This window comes from Cyprinodon tularosa, unplaced genomic scaffold (assembly GCF_016077235.1).
Source record: "Cyprinodon tularosa strain WSP-4 unplaced genomic scaffold, ASM1607723v1 ctg142, whole genome shotgun sequence".
Lineage (NCBI taxonomy): Eukaryota > Metazoa > Chordata > Actinopteri > Cyprinodontiformes > Cyprinodontidae > Cyprinodon > Cyprinodon tularosa.
The window spans coordinates 419,409-437,110 of NW_024038243.1; the positions used below are offsets into that span (position 1 = coordinate 419,409).

A 17,702-nucleotide genomic window follows, 5' to 3' on the forward strand; every position below is an offset into this window, starting at 1 on the left:
CCACAGGTAAGTCCTGCTTCACTTTTTGTGAGCGCAGCCCTGTACGCTTCACTGTAGGGTGCTTCCGTCGACTGGCCATCCCACTCCTGACACCAAATGTCACGGGTTCGTTGCAAAAATACAAAAAATGATGGCCCAGCCGAAAAAAATATTGTTTGTGCTTTTTTCTTTTATTGCTCCCCAGGTGGAAATAGTGAAACAGTGCCGGTATTTACAGTGAAGCGAGAAAACAAAACAAGTATTTACAGGATTATTTACAGGACAACTTACTTGGACAGCCAACACTACCATCGGTTTAGTACTCTCATTCAAATGAGCTTAGCTCCCCTTTAAATACCCCTTTAGCCCCTCCCCCGGGTAAACCAAAATACAAATTAAGGGGTTTTTAAGGATAAAAACAAAACAACTAAATAACAAAACTCAAAACTCAGTTTCCTGCATAGAAACTAAAAATTAACCAAAATAACTCCATACAATGTTCAAAATGTCAGGAACATAAACAATATAAAAATACAAAACAAAACACCCAAAATGGTTGAGTCCTTCGTCACGTGACTGGCAAAGCGCGCCACTCTGCGCTATTTCCAGCGTGACGCGGAAGTGCTCCGGTTTGGCCCCTTAACCAGGAACAGCAGGACTGAAGCAGAGATGAGAGGTGAGTGTTTGTGGAACTCGGCGCCGAGTGTGCACCCTCAGACGCGCACGATGACCGGTTCAGACGGGGGGGGAATGTTCGTTGGGACTGTGCAGGACCGCGGGACAGAGGTGCGGGCCTGCACACAGCTGTTTGCCGGGCAGCGCACTCGCGTGGGAGAGCTTTCTCCCCGTGCGCGCGCTCCCGGCACCGCGCTCCCCTGGGCCAGAGGAAGCACGGATACTTAAGAGTCTGGGATGGACGCTTAGTGGCGCTCCATCACATAGGTACATTGACATCAGAAAAAAAAAACAACGAAAACACCTCCATGACGCAACCTCCATCAGACTCGGCACATGTAGAGTACAAAATCAATTAATTAATGCCAGAGCATCAATCGCCACAAGCCGACTATTGGTCTGTACCACCAGGCGGTGTCTGGAGGCGCTGTTAAAGAATACGAAGGTGACAAATAACTGTTCTCCAGTGGTAGAGCTTATTGTTTAGAGGCCATTTAGATCATCCCTCTACAGACCAGCTGCAGAGAGGACTGCCGTTTCACTTAATCAGTTATCTGTCCAGGTTCAATGCTGAGCTGTGTGCTCCTGGACCAATCTATAGGGGAAGAAACCTATCCGGTAATTACAGTTTGCCAAGTACAAGTTCTCACTGCTCTGTGATAAATTATAGTGTAAATCGACACACTCCTAGTGTGTAGTTGGTGGTGCTGAACAAAGGAAATGCATGAAATAATATTTCAAACTGAACCCTTCAACAAACAAGCAGCACTAATGGAGTGAAATAAGAGGTGGTTTTCATTTTTTCTCTGGGAAAACCAAACCCGCTCAAAGAGTCAGAGTTCTGTACTCAATCATTTGTTGGAACCAAACGGTTTATCATTTGCCAGAGAGATATGAGCAGATTTTAAACTTTATGGGTTTAAGGACCAATGTTCCAGCTGATTTCTCTGCCCACGAAGTCGGAAATCACAAGTTCCAACTTGAAATTGAAAACACCAATGCGCCTCTAACTGGCTCTGATTCTTGGATCGCTTTGGTTTTTTGCATCTAAAAACATTACATGTCAAAGGAAACCATCATAACTTAAAAAAAATTTGGTAAATCATTTTCTACAGCTCAAAATCCATTAGAAATTTCCTTTTAAGTTTCAGGCTCTTTCAACAGTTAGCAGAAACCAGTTTAACATAGAGATATGGAAGATTTCAAGAAAAACGCTGGACATTTAGCATCCCACTACATCTACATACAAGAAAAAAAGTTTAGGTTTCACTTAACTACAAACTAATGATGGTAAGAAAATGTTTAAAAAATAAATAAATTTGACCATTACAATTTCATAGAAACCATATCTTGATCACTTTACTGTTAAATAAAGCAGCCCTCTGGACCCCTCCTCTAATTGTATCAGGGTTTATACAGAATTACTTTGTAATGCTCTTAGGATTTTTTCCGCCGTCATCGTAGGTCACTCTAAATGCAAAGCGCTCCCATACAGCAGACCTATAAAGTGCTGCTGGCGCGTCTTCCAACTCCTGTTCTTTCCCACTCGCCATACCCACACACTTCTCCACAACAACAGATTTTTTTCTGCTACACCCGGCTACGCTGCTTCGCTTCTTCTTCTTCTTGTTTACTACTGGTGGTTGGCTTTGGTCGCAGTACCGCCACCTTCTGCTCTGGAGTGTAAACGCTTCGCCTAAGAAAACGGAGCAGCGCATGAACCGAACGCAACACACGCGAATCGAACAGAGACAGTCGAACCGAACGGTTTTCATATAAATAAATCACGGCAAAATCCTTCGTCATTTTTACCATCGACAGGCTGCAGCCATGTCCCGGATTCCTCGTTTTCCAGCCACTTTTATGGAAATTTGTATTCTCCAATTCTCTAGCTTTTTCTCCGCCTCTAGCTTCTTTTCCAAACATATGGCTTTTACGATCAACTGGAAGCAGTTCCACGGAAACACACAGAACCAGTTATATCTGATATAATATATCTGAAGAAATTGTCTTTATTGTTTAGCCAATTAAGGCCTTCATTTAAAAAAATATAATTTAATGACTTCTAATGACCAGCGGAAAACCTGTGTATAGTGAAGGACTTACAGTGTGCTACAACAGAAGCAACCAACAGAAGGTTGAAAGTAGATTTCTGTTTGGTAAACCAGCAGGCTTGTATGTTTATTCAGTTTGCTGTCAAATACTTGGAATGAAAAGAAACTGGAAAAAAGGCAGGACAGTATACAGTGTTGATCAATAAAAGGTTTTTCCTCTCCATCCCTTCACAACTAACAGGAAACTAAAGACTTTCTATTTATAAATATTAATACATTTCTGTTTCTAAAACAGAGAACAAACCTTGGGAGATTGAAAGTTTGTCTACTGGTGTTCATATTATTACTATATGTGTGAAAACAAAAAGAAATGCTTATTCCTTGTCATTTTATCATCAGAAGATAGAAAGAAAAAAAAAAAGCTGTTAATGCAAAAAAATTAAAAATAAATCAAAAAAGTTGATAGTTTTAATATGTTGCAAATCATTAACCATTTTAAATAAACTCCCCACTTGTTGGATTCCTCCTTGTGATGCAGTTTTCTGGGTTTTAAGAGCCTCGGAGTAAAATAAGAAGAAAAAGATCATCATGCATAACTTTTCTCCTGCTTCACAATAATGTTCTACTCTCTGAGGTTGCAACATCAAAAAGTTGGAAACTTTATCGATAAAACCCACCAAGGAAAGCAGAAGACCTCTAGATGAAGGCTTTGAGGTGTCTTCTGAGAGCCTGGATTAAGATAAAAACAACTACTCCTGAAGTTGAGCTGTTGTAATATTTTATTTATTTTGTTTCTGTTTTAATTCACTTTTTGGACATCAGAATTCCCACCGCAATAGAAAGTGGTTTCTGATCCATTCTTTTAGTCAATAAATCATGATGAAAACCCAGTCAGCAATGTTCTCTCTCTTAGCAATGTTCTCTCCATGTAGCACTACAAGTTAATAAAGTCTGAATAAGCTGAAGTGTTTGGCAGCGAAACACAACAGCTGTGTGAAACCAACATCTGCAACAACAATAAGCTGTTGCAGATTTCCCTTGAAAAGAATAATTAAAAAAAAAAAAGATCCGAGAACATAAACCACACAGAGGAAGAGGGTCAGACGGATCTCTGAGATGGTTTTCCTCACTTTTCTCAACCCTATTTATTTCTCAATTCAATATGAGAAATAAGCGGAAATAAAATTGCAGAACCTCTACAGGACAGACATACAAGTTTACTTTAGGTTCACACTCCTCTCATCGTCATCAACGACTACCAGCCAATCACAGCGCGGATCTGGTTATCTTCATCTTATTTATTACTGGGCTTATTTTGTCGAGAAGAAAAGGGAATAATCCAAATGACCGATTCAAGCCATGCTTAGGTGACACGGGTTCAGACACTGAGCTGGATGGATGGTAGGGTCAAAGTAGCAAGTGACCTAAAGGACCAGATTAGCCCAGGTTCAGAACCCATGAAGCCTTTTGAAGAACGGTGAATTGTTTTCACCGAACTAAATAAGACTTTTCTCCATTTTGGGGCTATTTTTCATGAAAAACAATATAAAGCTAACACCCTACCCTGTGATTATTCCAACCTTTTTCCTTAATCCATAGCTCCACTTTCTACAAAATAAAAACATTTTTAAGCATAAAAAATACATTTCACAACTTCTGGATAATATATATATATATATATATATATATATATATATATATATATATATATATATATATATATATATATATATATATATATATATATATATATATATATATATATATAAAACATTCAATATGACACAAAGCTACCAAAGGTCACAGCAAACTATTCTATACATTTAATTAAACCTGTTCTTGTTCAGGGCTGAGAGGAGCAGTAATTGTAAAACAGTGACAGAAATAAAAGAAGAAGAAAGGATGCCAAGAGAAACATTTGCATTGGGGATTATTCACCCACAGCCTTAAGGTCTGCAAGAAACGGATCCATTGATTAACACAAACGGCACTCCAGGAGGGGAAAGGAAGCAGACGTCAGATTTCCTATTGCCTTTTTTTATGCTGCAACATTAGATTAATTTCCTAAAACTTTATTTCCATTAAGTTAAATTGGAAAGCGAATCATTTGCTTGAGGGCGGGGCTCTGTTGGGTAAGTAAAGAGTAAAACAAGGCTACTTTTACATTTTAGTTCTTATGTAATAGTTTTAAAATAGTTCCCTTTGTTAACCAAACAATCTTAGTGAAGGGTAAGCTGTCTGTTCTACTAAGGGCATTTTACTAAGTGTGAGACAATTAAATTAAAATTTGTTCCATCCGATTAACTGGTGTCTGCTTAGAAAAACTTCTTTCAGGGATGTAATGCAACCTCTGTCCACAAGGTTCATTGTGCACTGTTCATTCTAAAAGGTATAGTGCAGGATGATCTTTTTCTGGGTGGATCATCAAAATAAGTGGTCCTCCAAATTGTCAATCATTCTGGTGATATGTTTACGTGCTCGTCCCCATTTTCACTTAGCGGTGGTGAGTCTGACATAGTGGAAAGATTGCAAATCTTTTGGAAAGTAAGCTTGTATGAGCGATGCAAACATTAACTTTTAAACAAAGCGGGAAATGGGCTTGTGCACGCTCTCTTGAGTGTTTATTAGGCATATATCTGAAACCTGTCATTAGCCTGATATTACAGGCTAACGATGGAACCAAACCCCCATTCATCGGTTACCATTTGCATGTTTCCAAGCGATACAAGGCTTTGTCTATATAGGACTCAAACTCACTGCGGATTCAGACATTTGAATTGAGAAAGCTTCCTGGAGAGGCGGCGAAACGTCTTCAAATCTTGGAAACCAAGTCCAGTGGATATTTTTTTTAATTTTTATGGAATGACTATGACCTGGATGACTGAGAACCTACATCAGCAATTGAAGCCTGGGAAATACTGAGATCATTTTCTATATTTTAAAAGACAAATGAGGATTTCTAATATTTCATATGTACTGATTCTTTATGCAATCGACTCCATCTAGTGGCTGTTTATTATATGGAAAAGTAGGTCCTCTTACCATCCAGTAGACAGTCGAAGTGAAGACACTGCAGAAACTCCCTCTCTCTCATAAAGCCATTCAGAGGTGTGGCCCAGCCTTCAGCCAGCACCTGCACCCACTGCATGTCCAGCTGAGGAGCAAACATACAGCTGGTCAGAATCCAACATGCATGCTAAAGATTAAGACGGACTACAAAAAGATCACCTTTCCGATCTGAACTGCAGGAAGAGTCTCTGCGTCGGCCTTGGCCAGGTCCAGTTTATTCTCCTGGACATAGAGCTCTTTCACTTCATAGGAGGCATCAACAGGAACGATGTCCTAAACAAAAAAAATTATTGTGACGCAACCTGCAGAATGCAGAAAGTTTGGGATATTCATAATGGAAACTGAAATGTTTTGGGTTTAGAAGAAATGAAAGTATGGTTCCTCTCTGACAACTACTGGCCAAAAATGTAAATTGCAATATTTGATGGTTTAAGCCAAAGACGTTTGGCCATTTTTCTACTGATTTACATTAAAGGAAGATCAGTAATTACATTCAGATTTTCAGAGAAATCCCATAATTTTAAATAAAACCAAATAAATGGAAAGGTTTAATGTACATCTTAAGAGAGCTTGTTGGGAAACATAACTTGATTCAACACGGCCTGCATGAAAAAAACTGTTTATATAGAAAAATAAGCAGGTAAAGCAACCGTTCCCATCTCCACACTTGCAGTTTCTCTAACAAAAGGTGCAGGAACCTTCTAAGAGAATAAAGAACAAGCTCCTCACCCGCTCCTGAAGCAGGTCCACCAGCTGCTGAATGCACTCGTTCACGTTGCACGAGTCAGTCTTCAGCACCAGCTCTGGAGCTTCAGGCTTCTCGTACTCGGAGTCGATGCCGGTGAAACCTGAGAGAGAAAACGACAACGATTGTAGAGCTGATCAGATAAATCACTTAAAGATGTTGATTTTTTTTTTCTTCAAGGCTTTTTAAAGGAAATTGTGTCCCTGAATTTCATACAAAAAACTGTACTGATAACCTGGTCATTTGGAGAATTAAATCAGATAAGGGGTAAACATCATGTTAAAATGTAGTTTCACAGCAAATATTTAGGGTGCTATTTTTTCCAGATTCAAATGTTAATTTTTTTTGTTCATTCTGTTCATATTTTAAGTGGAAAAAATAAAAAGATCTCACTTAAGAATGAGCTTTTATGGAAAGAAACAGCAAGATGACAGGAAAAATTAACCCAAGGTTTCAAAACAGCTGAAGTTTAGACTCCTGAATAAAGTTTAGGACAGGAAAACATTTGTATTGGTTTAAAGATGTGTGATAATTGCATGAACAAAAAATAAATTAATTTAAAAAATGAGCCCATTTAAAAGAAAAGTTCCAGACAGCTTTTGAGTTCACACCCTGATCATCATCCTTTACTTCTGATATCTGCTCTGGGATGTGGGAGCATCAACACGTTCAGATATGCAAATATTTTACCAGCGAACCACAAACTGAAACCAGATTCAAACAAGAATTTAGAAATCATTATAAACTAAACACACTTCATGAAAGCAGCCATTCTCCAACCCAAAAACAGATAAGAAACATCACTGCTTCACACGAGAGCCTAATATTTTGTGCTTTGAAGAAGTTGGCGGGGAGCTCCGTCTGCATCTTCATGTTGAACCATAATGTTCCAGATGGGTTCTGCTCAGCCCGGAAATATGCAGATTTGATCCTCCTTCAGAAAGTTAGCATGTCTTTTTTTTTCTGCAATTAGCACCTCTTAGATAAAAATGACTAAAGTGCTTCAAAAAGGCAAGAACATAAAAATATATATACATGGTTAAGAAAATAAAGATGTCCGTTGGCTGTTAAATACCTAAAACGATGTCTATGAGATCCTCAGGAAGGCAAATGTGATTAAGAAAGTGATCAGCTACTATTTAAGTTAAAACTGAAAACTCAGATGACACAGTCTGACTGCCTTTAGTTTGAAGACTGCGCTGTAACATTATGGTGAAGCACAGTAGGTATTACTCCCTCATGATCCCAACAGTTAGATTATAATATTACCGTAAAGGGCAGATTATCTGAAACCGCACACATCAAATGTCACTTGTGTCTGGTTGTGAAACAGTTTTGCTGACATGCTTCTGCACCGTCGGTCTAGAATTTCTAGGGACACACAGCAGTGAGACGGATTGTACTTCCTAACCTGGAGGGTAACCTGATTTACCTTTCGTTGTAGTTGTCCATTGTAGTTCTTCCTTGGTTTTTGAAAAATGGCGCACCCCGGCACCAAACCGAGAAGGGCTACCACACAGACAGCCAGAAAGGCATACCAAGGACCAATCACAGCTGCTTTTTGTCTGCACACTTCCGCTTGAGGTCTGTGCAGGTTTGGACCGGCCGACGCTTAGTCAGGGTTTTTTTTGTGGTGCGGGACGACGGTTGCAGAAACTCTGTTTGGGGGTGTGTAGTCGCGAACAGAGACAGATTTGACGAGAGGCCATGCGTCGGAAGTAGGGGTGTAAATCACATCCATCATGGCGATTCGATTCAGTATCGATTTCCTGACCCAATGATTCAATTATTTAATTATTTTCGATACTCAAGAATACACCACGATACGATTCGACTCAATTCGATTAATCGGTTAATTTTTTTATTTTTTTTTCTACACCTTACAGGCTAAACAAAGTTTCAAGTTTGAAATAAATCAATGAAAGCTGTAATATCGCTATTCATTGTTTTTTTTAGAAACAACAGCAAATAACAGAAGTAGAAAAGTTGCATTAAAAAATACTGCAAAAATACTGCACATAATCAGTGCAATGCAATACCTCAGCTCCAGACGTCCCGCCCCCTCCACAGACGCTCCGCTGCACCTCTCTCAATTTGTAGCTGACCGCAAACAGTGCTGCAGACAGAAGGCCGGCTTGTTTTGTTTTTATGACCGAAACTGCGGAAAACAACTCGTGAAGTTTGACCCGCTAGAAGAGCGAGGTGCACAAGAATGCTGGGACCCTTTTTTCCACCTGGATCTCCGCTCTTTTTGGCCCTCATGTCCCTCCGTCGTCGGACTAAACTCGTCCCCACTTCCTCGCCGCCTCGGCCGTATCTAGACCCACAGTGTGTAGCACAGACAACGCTTCAATATTGGGCATAAATCAAAAATGTCTGTGTCAAGCTTACTGCAACACACTGCTGTAAGAGTATAACCAGGAAGCGATGTAGGAGGGCGAAATAGGTTTAGCGCCACCGCAGCACGGGAGGGAGAATTACGCCCAAGAGCAAATGGATAAAAATAGGCCGGAGGAGAAAAAAAAAATAATAAAAAAAAAACATGATTCGATTCTCTTGCGGACGTGTCGATGCATCGGATCGTCGGCTGTTGGATCGATGCATCGATACAAAACGATTATTATTTACACACCTAGTCAGAAGCATAAATTGGCCTTAATGCTGCAGGTTCTGTAGCCTTAATAGATTTTACTACCAAAGGGGAAGTAAAAAGTTATGACAGAGCCATGTACAACAAAATCACTTAAAGGTCAATTAGCAGAACCAGAATTAAACCAAGTACAAGGTGCTCAGAATTGCAGAAAATAAATGGCTTTTAAGTGCTACGTATGCTATTATCACACGTAGCAAGGTTGGGTTTCTTCTCCTGTTCCTTCTGGACAAGTGGAAGAAACAGGAAGAAAGTCCTGGTAATAGATCATATTATGGAGAACTGGGATAATTCCATCGGAAAGTCAACTCACTTTACCAATTAGGTTACATAAGAAGAATTATTTATGAGAATACAGTGACACAGATTAAGAATTCATATAATCTATGACATGTATGTAATACAAATCTAGATGAATGAATAACTATTGCTCACACGGTAGGAAAGCGCTTTCATTTATACGCTGATTCCACCAGCAGGCTTTCTTTCTTTAATTTCTTCTGCTATTCATGCCCCCAAATCACCCTGGTTTATAGATATAGAACCAATCTCAAGGTTATTACTGGATTTGGGCCTGCTGAAGGCAAAATATTCACCAAAAGAAACAAACTTCCCAGTAAATTTGACCTTCCAAGTTTTTTCAGGTAGAAACCATTTCTTCCAGTTTCTTCCGACGGGAAATAAAACATGGGTAAAAAACGTGGAAAGAAGCAAGAATCTGTCAGAAACTTCTAACCCTGTCATGTAGTCTCTAGCTTTATGCTAAATGCCATGAGATATGTTGACTAGATGTCAAGATTTTCAGGGATAGTCCTCATTTTGAAGGATCTGATTCTTTTTCATAATTATTATAATATATTTCATCCTATTATACAACGCATAAAATCAATAAACTGAATAGAAAATCAGATGCATTGGTTCTAGGCTGAGCCAGTTTTTGTCTGAGTGTGTTTTTGGGTGTAACATTCACCGGTATGTTGTGTTTGGAATTGCTCAGACATTCCTGACATATGGAATTACAATGTTTTTGTGTCTCTTTGTTTTCTCCTCTGTTTTGCAAGAAGCGTTGTTCTTCCTGCTATTTGTTTTAGCCGACTTAACAAACGACCAGGTTGGAAAACCACATGCTTCTAATGAAACAAAAGGAACAAAAAGATGCTAGGAAATCACTTGAAGCATGAGGTTCTCTGAGTTTGAGCCATATCTATAAAGAGATTAAATGCACAGATTTCAGCTGGGCCCGATACAAGGAACTAAACTAGACTTAAGTAGAAATTCTGCAGCTTTCAAAACATCCAAACAGGATTACAACCATATGCATGAGGTGGAGCCTTTTAGAAATGTGCTCAGTTAAAATATTAACTTCTGAATTTATGAGCTCCACCACCACCTAATACTATTTCACAAAGAGCTAATTTACACAGAGCTAAAATGCTAAGAGTTCCCCAAAACTAGTGCAGATAAAAAATATCTGTTCTCCTTATTGCGCCCTAACAGGGTGTTTGCAATAAAAATATCACTTTTATATCTGCTAATTTTGGCCGATGCCGATTAATGAGCCAGACGCTAAAATCGGCCCGCTGATTAAAAGACCTGGCTCTAGCCACGATGTTTACCTGTATTGCTCATACGTGCTTCACAATCATGGAAAAAAAAAAAAGGTTGAATAAAAAAACCTAAATCCACCCCCAACAATCTGAATCTAACTGATTAATGAACTACTATGTAGTCCTCTAGAACCTCTGGAGATTATTTCACAAAGTAGAATTTTGCCTAAAGTGAAGAACATCGCGGACAACAGTGAGCATCCTCTTCATCAGTCTGTTAAACAATAGATGCGGTGGAACACAGGCCACTACAGAAGATCCTTCCTGTCTACGGCTATCAACACCTACAACAACCAGTTAAAAAAAAAAAAAAAATTAGTTACTGCAGCATTTATGTTTGCTTTGAGATTAATAAAGTATTTTTTGAACTGAGCTGAATTGAAGTAATAGTTTGAACCAGAGGTCACGGATTAGCGGACTGGGATCCGGACCCACTTACTGGCTAATCCAGACCCAACCTCATTTAAAACATTTATAAATTACTGCATGTTATTCGACGACAGTGTCCAACTTCACTTGCACCGCTTCTCCTGTTAATATGTTAAAGCCCTCTGGAGCGTCCAGGACCAGGCTACACCTGAGGCTAATTATCCAATGAGCTGCTGTCAGTCTGGGTTGCTGCTGCTGCTACTTTTAGACACAGCAGGCAAACCTGTGGCAAGCCGGGCGATGGGAAGGAAGGAGAAGATGATGAGAAAAAGAGAGCAGAGAGAGTGTGGACTGCTGGAAGAACTGCGGTGAACTGGTAAAAGAAAAGTGAAATGGTGCTCAAAGATGATTCTGCACATTTAGAGAATGTTTGGCTCAACCTACTGCTGTGAAGCAGGATTCTCTACCATGAACAGAATCAAAAATAAATATGGATCCAGGCTCAGAATGAGCACCTTGATTTGTGCTTTAGAATGGCTTAGTCTCCATTCAAACCCAGGTTTAAAGCCTTGCAGGGCAGCTTAAAGCCCACTGCTCTCATTAAAGCATAAAAGAGAAAGAAAAGAAATAACAGTCAGTTCAGGTGTTTTATTAAATATGCGAATCAGAAAATTGTCTATATACCAAACTGAATGATTGTTGTTCTCTACTTCAAAAAACGGTTTAGATTTTAAAGTGGAAAAATTTTAAATTTTTTCTATTTTTTATTTAAAAGGTCATTTTATTTCAGTGTTAAAATCTGTTTAAAGTACCAGATTATAATTAAAAATGTCTTCGGACCTTTACTGGTTGTTGATTTTCCTAATTCGGACTCCGCTCATTTTTAATTGGTTACCCTTGGTTTAAACTATAGCATATGGTCTGGCTAATAAGCAGATGTTCAGACTGATGAAATTCTCAGAAATGCTTAATCATGCTGCTTCATTCACCATGTGAAACAAATCCACAGCCAGGAACTACAGCAAGGTTTGATATTAAGAAAATAAACCCTACAGGTTTGACAAACCGGCCGTTACAGACATACAACTTATCAAACAGATGTTTGTTTTTTTTTATTTTGTCCAAGTTACTGAGATCATCCTTGTTTCCTCTTTAGCTACAGTGTTTTCAGTGGAATTATGATTTAATGGGTTAAACTGAAAGAAAGCTGATGCTGCACCTCTTATCTCTCCTGCTCTGGCCTTCTTGTACAGCCCCTTAACGTCCCTCTGCTCACAGACGTCCAGCGGCGCATCCACAAAAACCTCGAAGAACGGTAACCCTGCAGCTTCGTGGATCTTCCTGGCATTCAGGCGATCCTGTCGGGGAAATAAAAACAGATGCAGAAACATATATTTATTACCAGAATTGAACAATGAGATTCAGTTAGTGAGAGAAGTGTGTTTGCTTTCCTCTCTCAAACGGTGAAGCTTTGTTTACTCACCCTGCTGTAAGGGGAAATAAAGCTTGCGATGCAAACCAGACCTGCATCTGCAAAAAGCCGCGCCACCTCAGCAATGCGCCTGATGTTCTCCTCGCGGTCCTCGGGGCTGAAACCCAGGTTTTTGTTCAGCCCCTGGCGGATGTTGTCCCCATCCAGAGTGTAGCAGGGGATACCGTGACAGACGAGGTATTCCTCCAGCGCCATGCTGACCGTGGTCTTCCCCGCACCAGACAGACCTGCACAGGTAGAGGAGCACAGTAGGAGTGTAGCAAGGCTCAAAAAGTTTCCAATCGGCCGTATTGTTTGCTTATTTATTTTCTCCTACCGGTCAGCCAAACGGTGCAACCTCTGAAGCCTCCACGCGTTCCCACAACCTGCCCCCGCTTGTTTCGGCTGACGTGGTGAGCTTGGTAGGTGACATTAGTTGCACGTTGCATTCCCTTAAATTGAGATTTTTTTTGTTCATTTGTGATTAAAAGTAAATACAAAACAAAGCAAACAAGTCAAACAAACTGAAAACAGGAAGTGGAATCATTCTGCAGGACTAGACCAACAAAGAGCAGCTCACTTGCAATATTTGTTAGGATACTGCAGTTACAGTGCTATGGATGCAAATTCTGGAAGACAGTCTGACATGTTGAATGGATTCCTTCCAACTAGGCTCAACGCCCACTTCTCATGTTACTTTTTATTAGTGTTTGTAATGATTTAGTGCAGAAACAACATTACCTGGAAAAGAGACTTGATGGAATTGCATTTTAAAATCCAGTAGATGTTTAACTGACTTAAAGACATTTCTCTAGAAATTAAAGGCATGTGAAATATCTACAAACACAAGGTTTAATTTAATAGATTTGGTGTCAAATTAAAGAAAACCCTTGTGAGATTTATGGAGATGTGTAAAATGAGTATAAGTGTTACTGATGAAAAGTAAATGAAGATGGCATAGCTAAATTTAACGCCTTGCCTGGAAATAAAAACAATTTTCAGCATCAGCGACTCTTTAAATTATGCTCTTAGGAAGTCATTACTATATTTGAAACTAAAGTACAATATGTTGACATTGTTTTTGCAAAGACCTCCTCTGCTAAAGTCAAGCTAAACAGAATTACAGATGTGTTTCAGACGAGGTTTCCAAGGTAACCATTTTGGCACAGTTAGTCCCATCTGCAAATTTCTTTCATCCATTTCTAGAGTTGAATCCAAAAGTTTTGGACAACAATTAGAAAATTCATTCCCACTCAACCAACAAAATGGTTGATTTTGACGAATCATACTTTAATCAAAACTTAAGAAGCAGTAGAACGTATCTAAATCTAGTCAGGAAAGATGGACAGTAGTTTCAGCCAATCAGAGCCAGCTGAAGGCAGTCTGTTAGCCTTGTCAGGCACCTGGATTGTTGGTGTGATGAGGCTATTTCTGGATGCTTGAGACCTGTAAGGGTCCCTCTAAAGGTTTTGCTTTTTGTTCCGATAGAGATTATAATAGAGAATACTTTGGTTTAGAGGAAAGTGAAGCACATGACTCCATTCTACTGAGTGTCTGCTTTCATTTGATGTATATTCTGTTGTGGTTTGATTGTTGCTGTGGAGACAGAAATTATATTCATCGGTTGATATCAGGGCTGCAACTAACGATTATTTTGCAAATCGATTCGTCTGCCAATAATTTTTTTCGATTAATCGATAAATAATCTGATGGCCAAATGTTCCTTAAAGAGATTTTTTACTAAATTAAACCAGATGAAACTAAGATTTTCCACTTGAGGGGTTCTGGATAGGATATATTGACAGACAAAAAGGTTGTTTATCTTAAATTAAAAATCATTATCTATTATTTTTTTAACAATTTTGATATAATTACTGCTCAAATTAGGTCACTCTGTCAGCTTAAGGGCTCTATACTCCAGTTCACAATAAATCGATTACTAAATTAGTTGAAGATTATTTCAATCATCGATTAATCACGATTAAGCCGATTAATTGTTTCAGCTCTAGTTGGTATTGTGCTGTGCATTTATGTTTTACAACTTATTTCATTTGAGTATACCTTTAGTTGTCTTTTTCACATATTAAAAAGGTTTAAGCTGGCTTGTAGTCTAGATTCTTCGGTTTAATTTAATATGATTCATTACTATATTTTTCATCATTATTGCATCATTGATCACTGTTGTTGTTGAGTAACTGTGGCGAGGTACCCCTCGGGTTCAAACGGCTCCTGATGAGAAGCGAGGGCCCAACAGCAGTGACGACTTCAAGAGTCAAATTAAGATGATCTGCTGGTTCTTTAGGATGTTTGCATAAAGCAAGATTTAGAACCGGTTTGGGCCGTGTCTCAACTTGAACATAGTCTCAATCTTCAGCCAAAATGTTTCACAAAAAGCATTCTGACTGATTTTCAGTGAGTACCGTTTAACAATGATGTTAACATAAAATAAACTTTTCTCCACTGCTGCTCTATGGTACAGGGCAACTTGGCAGTTTTTTTTCTAGAAGGGAGTCTTGGCTTTTAATTAGTTTTTTTTTTTTTTTTTTTTTGTTTAGTCTTCAAGCCAAAACTTCTTCATGTTTCTTTGAACCATAACAAAAAACAAAAGCTTTTAGTCTTCACATTTCTAAAAAAAAAAAAACTAAATTGGTGCTCTTGCAAAAATAATGACCATATTCTGTCTAAGAAAAAAAAGAAAAGAAAAAAAAACATTTATTTTTAGTTTGTGGTTCAAATTTGTTTCATTTTGAGTAACTAACTCCAACGCTACCTTCACACTGCAGGCCTTGATGCTCAATTCCGATTTTTTTTGCGTTGCCGTTCACATTTCCAAATATATACGACTTGAATGTGATCTCCTGTGTGAACTGCATTCATACAATGCAAGTATCCCACATGCGCAGTAGAACACGCAATGACGTCACGTCACAGGCCAGCATGCCTGTAAACATGGATGGTAGTGCCGGAGGGCATCTAGCCATCTTTGCCAACCTTAAAAACACAATGTTTTCAATATGGTTAAAAAGAAATACAGCTTTATCTCCGCATTATCGTCCGCCATTGTTGTTTTTCTTCCCGCTTCTGCAAAGCAAGACGCAAAATAGTGACCTTCGTGGATTATTAATGATGTTCAGGTCGGATGAATGCGACCTGGCTGTTCAAACACAGGTCGCATTTGAAAAGATCAGATTCATATCGGAATCAGGACCACATAGCCAAGAGGCCTGGGTCTCATTGAAAAAAGCAGATCTGTTGTTCAGACTGCCATGAAAAGACCAGATCCAGGTAGCATATGGGCAAAAAAAAGAAAAAAAACTGATTTGGGTCACTTCAGGCTGTAGTGTGAATGTAGCCAAAATTTCACTCATTCCTTTTGACCTGGGTCCACTTTTACAGCTGCTTTTTGTATCTCTGCTTCTGTCTCCTTGAACCCCAGTCGGCCTCAGCAGATGGCCGAACACACGGAGCCTGGTTCTGCTGGAGGTTTCTTCCTGTTAAAAGGGAGTTTTTCCTCTCCACTGTCGCTACAAGCATGCTTAGTGTGAGGGATTGCTTTCAAGTCCATGCAATCAACTGGTTTTCCTTAGATAGAAAATTTTGAATCAATCTGACTGGATGATCTGGTGAACTGTAAAGTGCCTTGAGATGACATGTGTTGTGAATTGGTGCTATAGAAATAAACTGAATTTAATTGATATCTTATACTCAATTTATATATTTTAAAATAAGAATAAAACAGCTTCTTGTTTGTTTTTGTATCAGTTTCTAAAATCAGATGAGCCAAAGATAAACTAATGAGCACACTGTCAATATCAGTTAGGGCTTTATAGACTAACCAAAACCATCTCCCACTACAAACAGATTAAAAATGTTGTGCTGTAGAACTGCTGGCCTGAGCTTCAATGAGGTTTTCAGTAACATCCATGTTTAGATTATCTAATGCTCTTTTTTTATGTTTTCAACCCATTTTTTTTTTCTTTTTGCAATTTCGATCCGTACTAAGACACTTTTCCCACCATCAACAGAAGTAAATGCATAAAAGCCTTTTGCAGCAGAGGCTAATGTTTAACCGCTAACCTGTAGCTTTAGCATGTAGCAACGGTAACGATGCTAACTTAGCCTATTAGCTCGTTCAAATGTGGTTTTCGAACACTATAATGCTGACAACAACAATAAAATAAAAGATATTGTTTAATATAGTTGTGAAAACCGGGAACTCACCCAGTTCTCAATGGTGTTGCTCAGCTTCTGCTTCTTGTTCGAGTTTCCATGAGTCTCCATGACCGATAAGAAGTCAGCAACTAACTGAACCGTTCAGGTGTTTCAATCCCAAACAGGGCGAGCAGCGGCACTGGCACTTTGTCTACAGGTAAACCTTACTGCAGGAGGCGGGTTTTTCCATTGAATGGAGCAACTCAGGCCAGAGGAAATTTTTTCTTCAACCGGGTAGACCCCTCGGCAGCCACGTCAGATGTGGGAAAGTGACGCATTTCCGCCGCGTTCTACGGTAAGTTCAGAGAACTTTGCCTTGGTAGGGCAAGACAATATAACATATAAATAGAGCACTCATCTAATCGTCTTGTAAAGCGACCTTGGGTGTCCTGAAAGGCGCTATATAAATCAAAGTTATTATTATTATTATTATTATTATTATTATTATTATTATTATTATTATTATTATTATTATTATTATTATTATTATTATTATTATTATTATTAATTACCTTTTAAAGCAAGGTTTTTCAACGTTTTCTAGGGCAAGGACCCCCAAACTGATCCCCTAATTATATATATCGCCTGAAATTGTGCTATATCAAACTGGTCCTATAGTCACTCTATTACATATGGAGTAATATAACAAAGTAATTTCTCCCTGGGATTATTAAAATATTTCTGATTCTGATTCCTGGTTGATGGGACAGGTGTTGTGAATGAAACGGTGCCCAATTTAAAAGAGCTCCTGTGTGTCGCTGAATGTGTGCATTGATGACTGAAAGACATCTTCTGCCTCCATTTAACTGTTTACTACAGTGTGGTGAATTTATGTTAATGTGGATTTTATTTCAATTAGTGGAAAAAATTC

The 17,702-nt window shown here is 38.9% G+C and overlaps 1 protein-coding gene across 2 annotated transcripts in view; it reads right to left on the bottom strand.

Moving 5' to 3' along the window:
- papss1 (3'-phosphoadenosine 5'-phosphosulfate synthase 1) overlaps positions 1 to 17,106 on the bottom strand; it is a 35,503-nt gene extending 18,397 nt beyond the window's left edge. For both annotated transcript variants that reach the window (XM_038278561.1, XM_038278562.1), the window contains exons 1-7: positions 16,841 to 17,106; positions 12,957 to 13,071; positions 12,632 to 12,867; positions 12,368 to 12,506; positions 6,507 to 6,625; positions 5,937 to 6,050; positions 5,751 to 5,862 (exon numbers count right to left, since the gene is read on the bottom strand). In XM_038278561.1, the coding sequence (XP_038134489.1) occupies positions 5,751 to 5,862; positions 5,937 to 6,050; positions 6,507 to 6,625; positions 12,368 to 12,506; positions 12,632 to 12,867; positions 12,957 to 13,071; positions 16,841 to 16,900 (895 nt within the window). In that variant the 5' untranslated portion in view covers positions 16,901 to 17,106. The remainder of the gene's footprint in view (positions 1 to 5,750; positions 5,863 to 5,936; positions 6,051 to 6,506; positions 6,626 to 12,367; positions 12,507 to 12,631; positions 12,868 to 12,956; positions 13,072 to 16,840) is intronic.
- Positions 17,107 to 17,702: the final 596 nt, after the last annotated feature.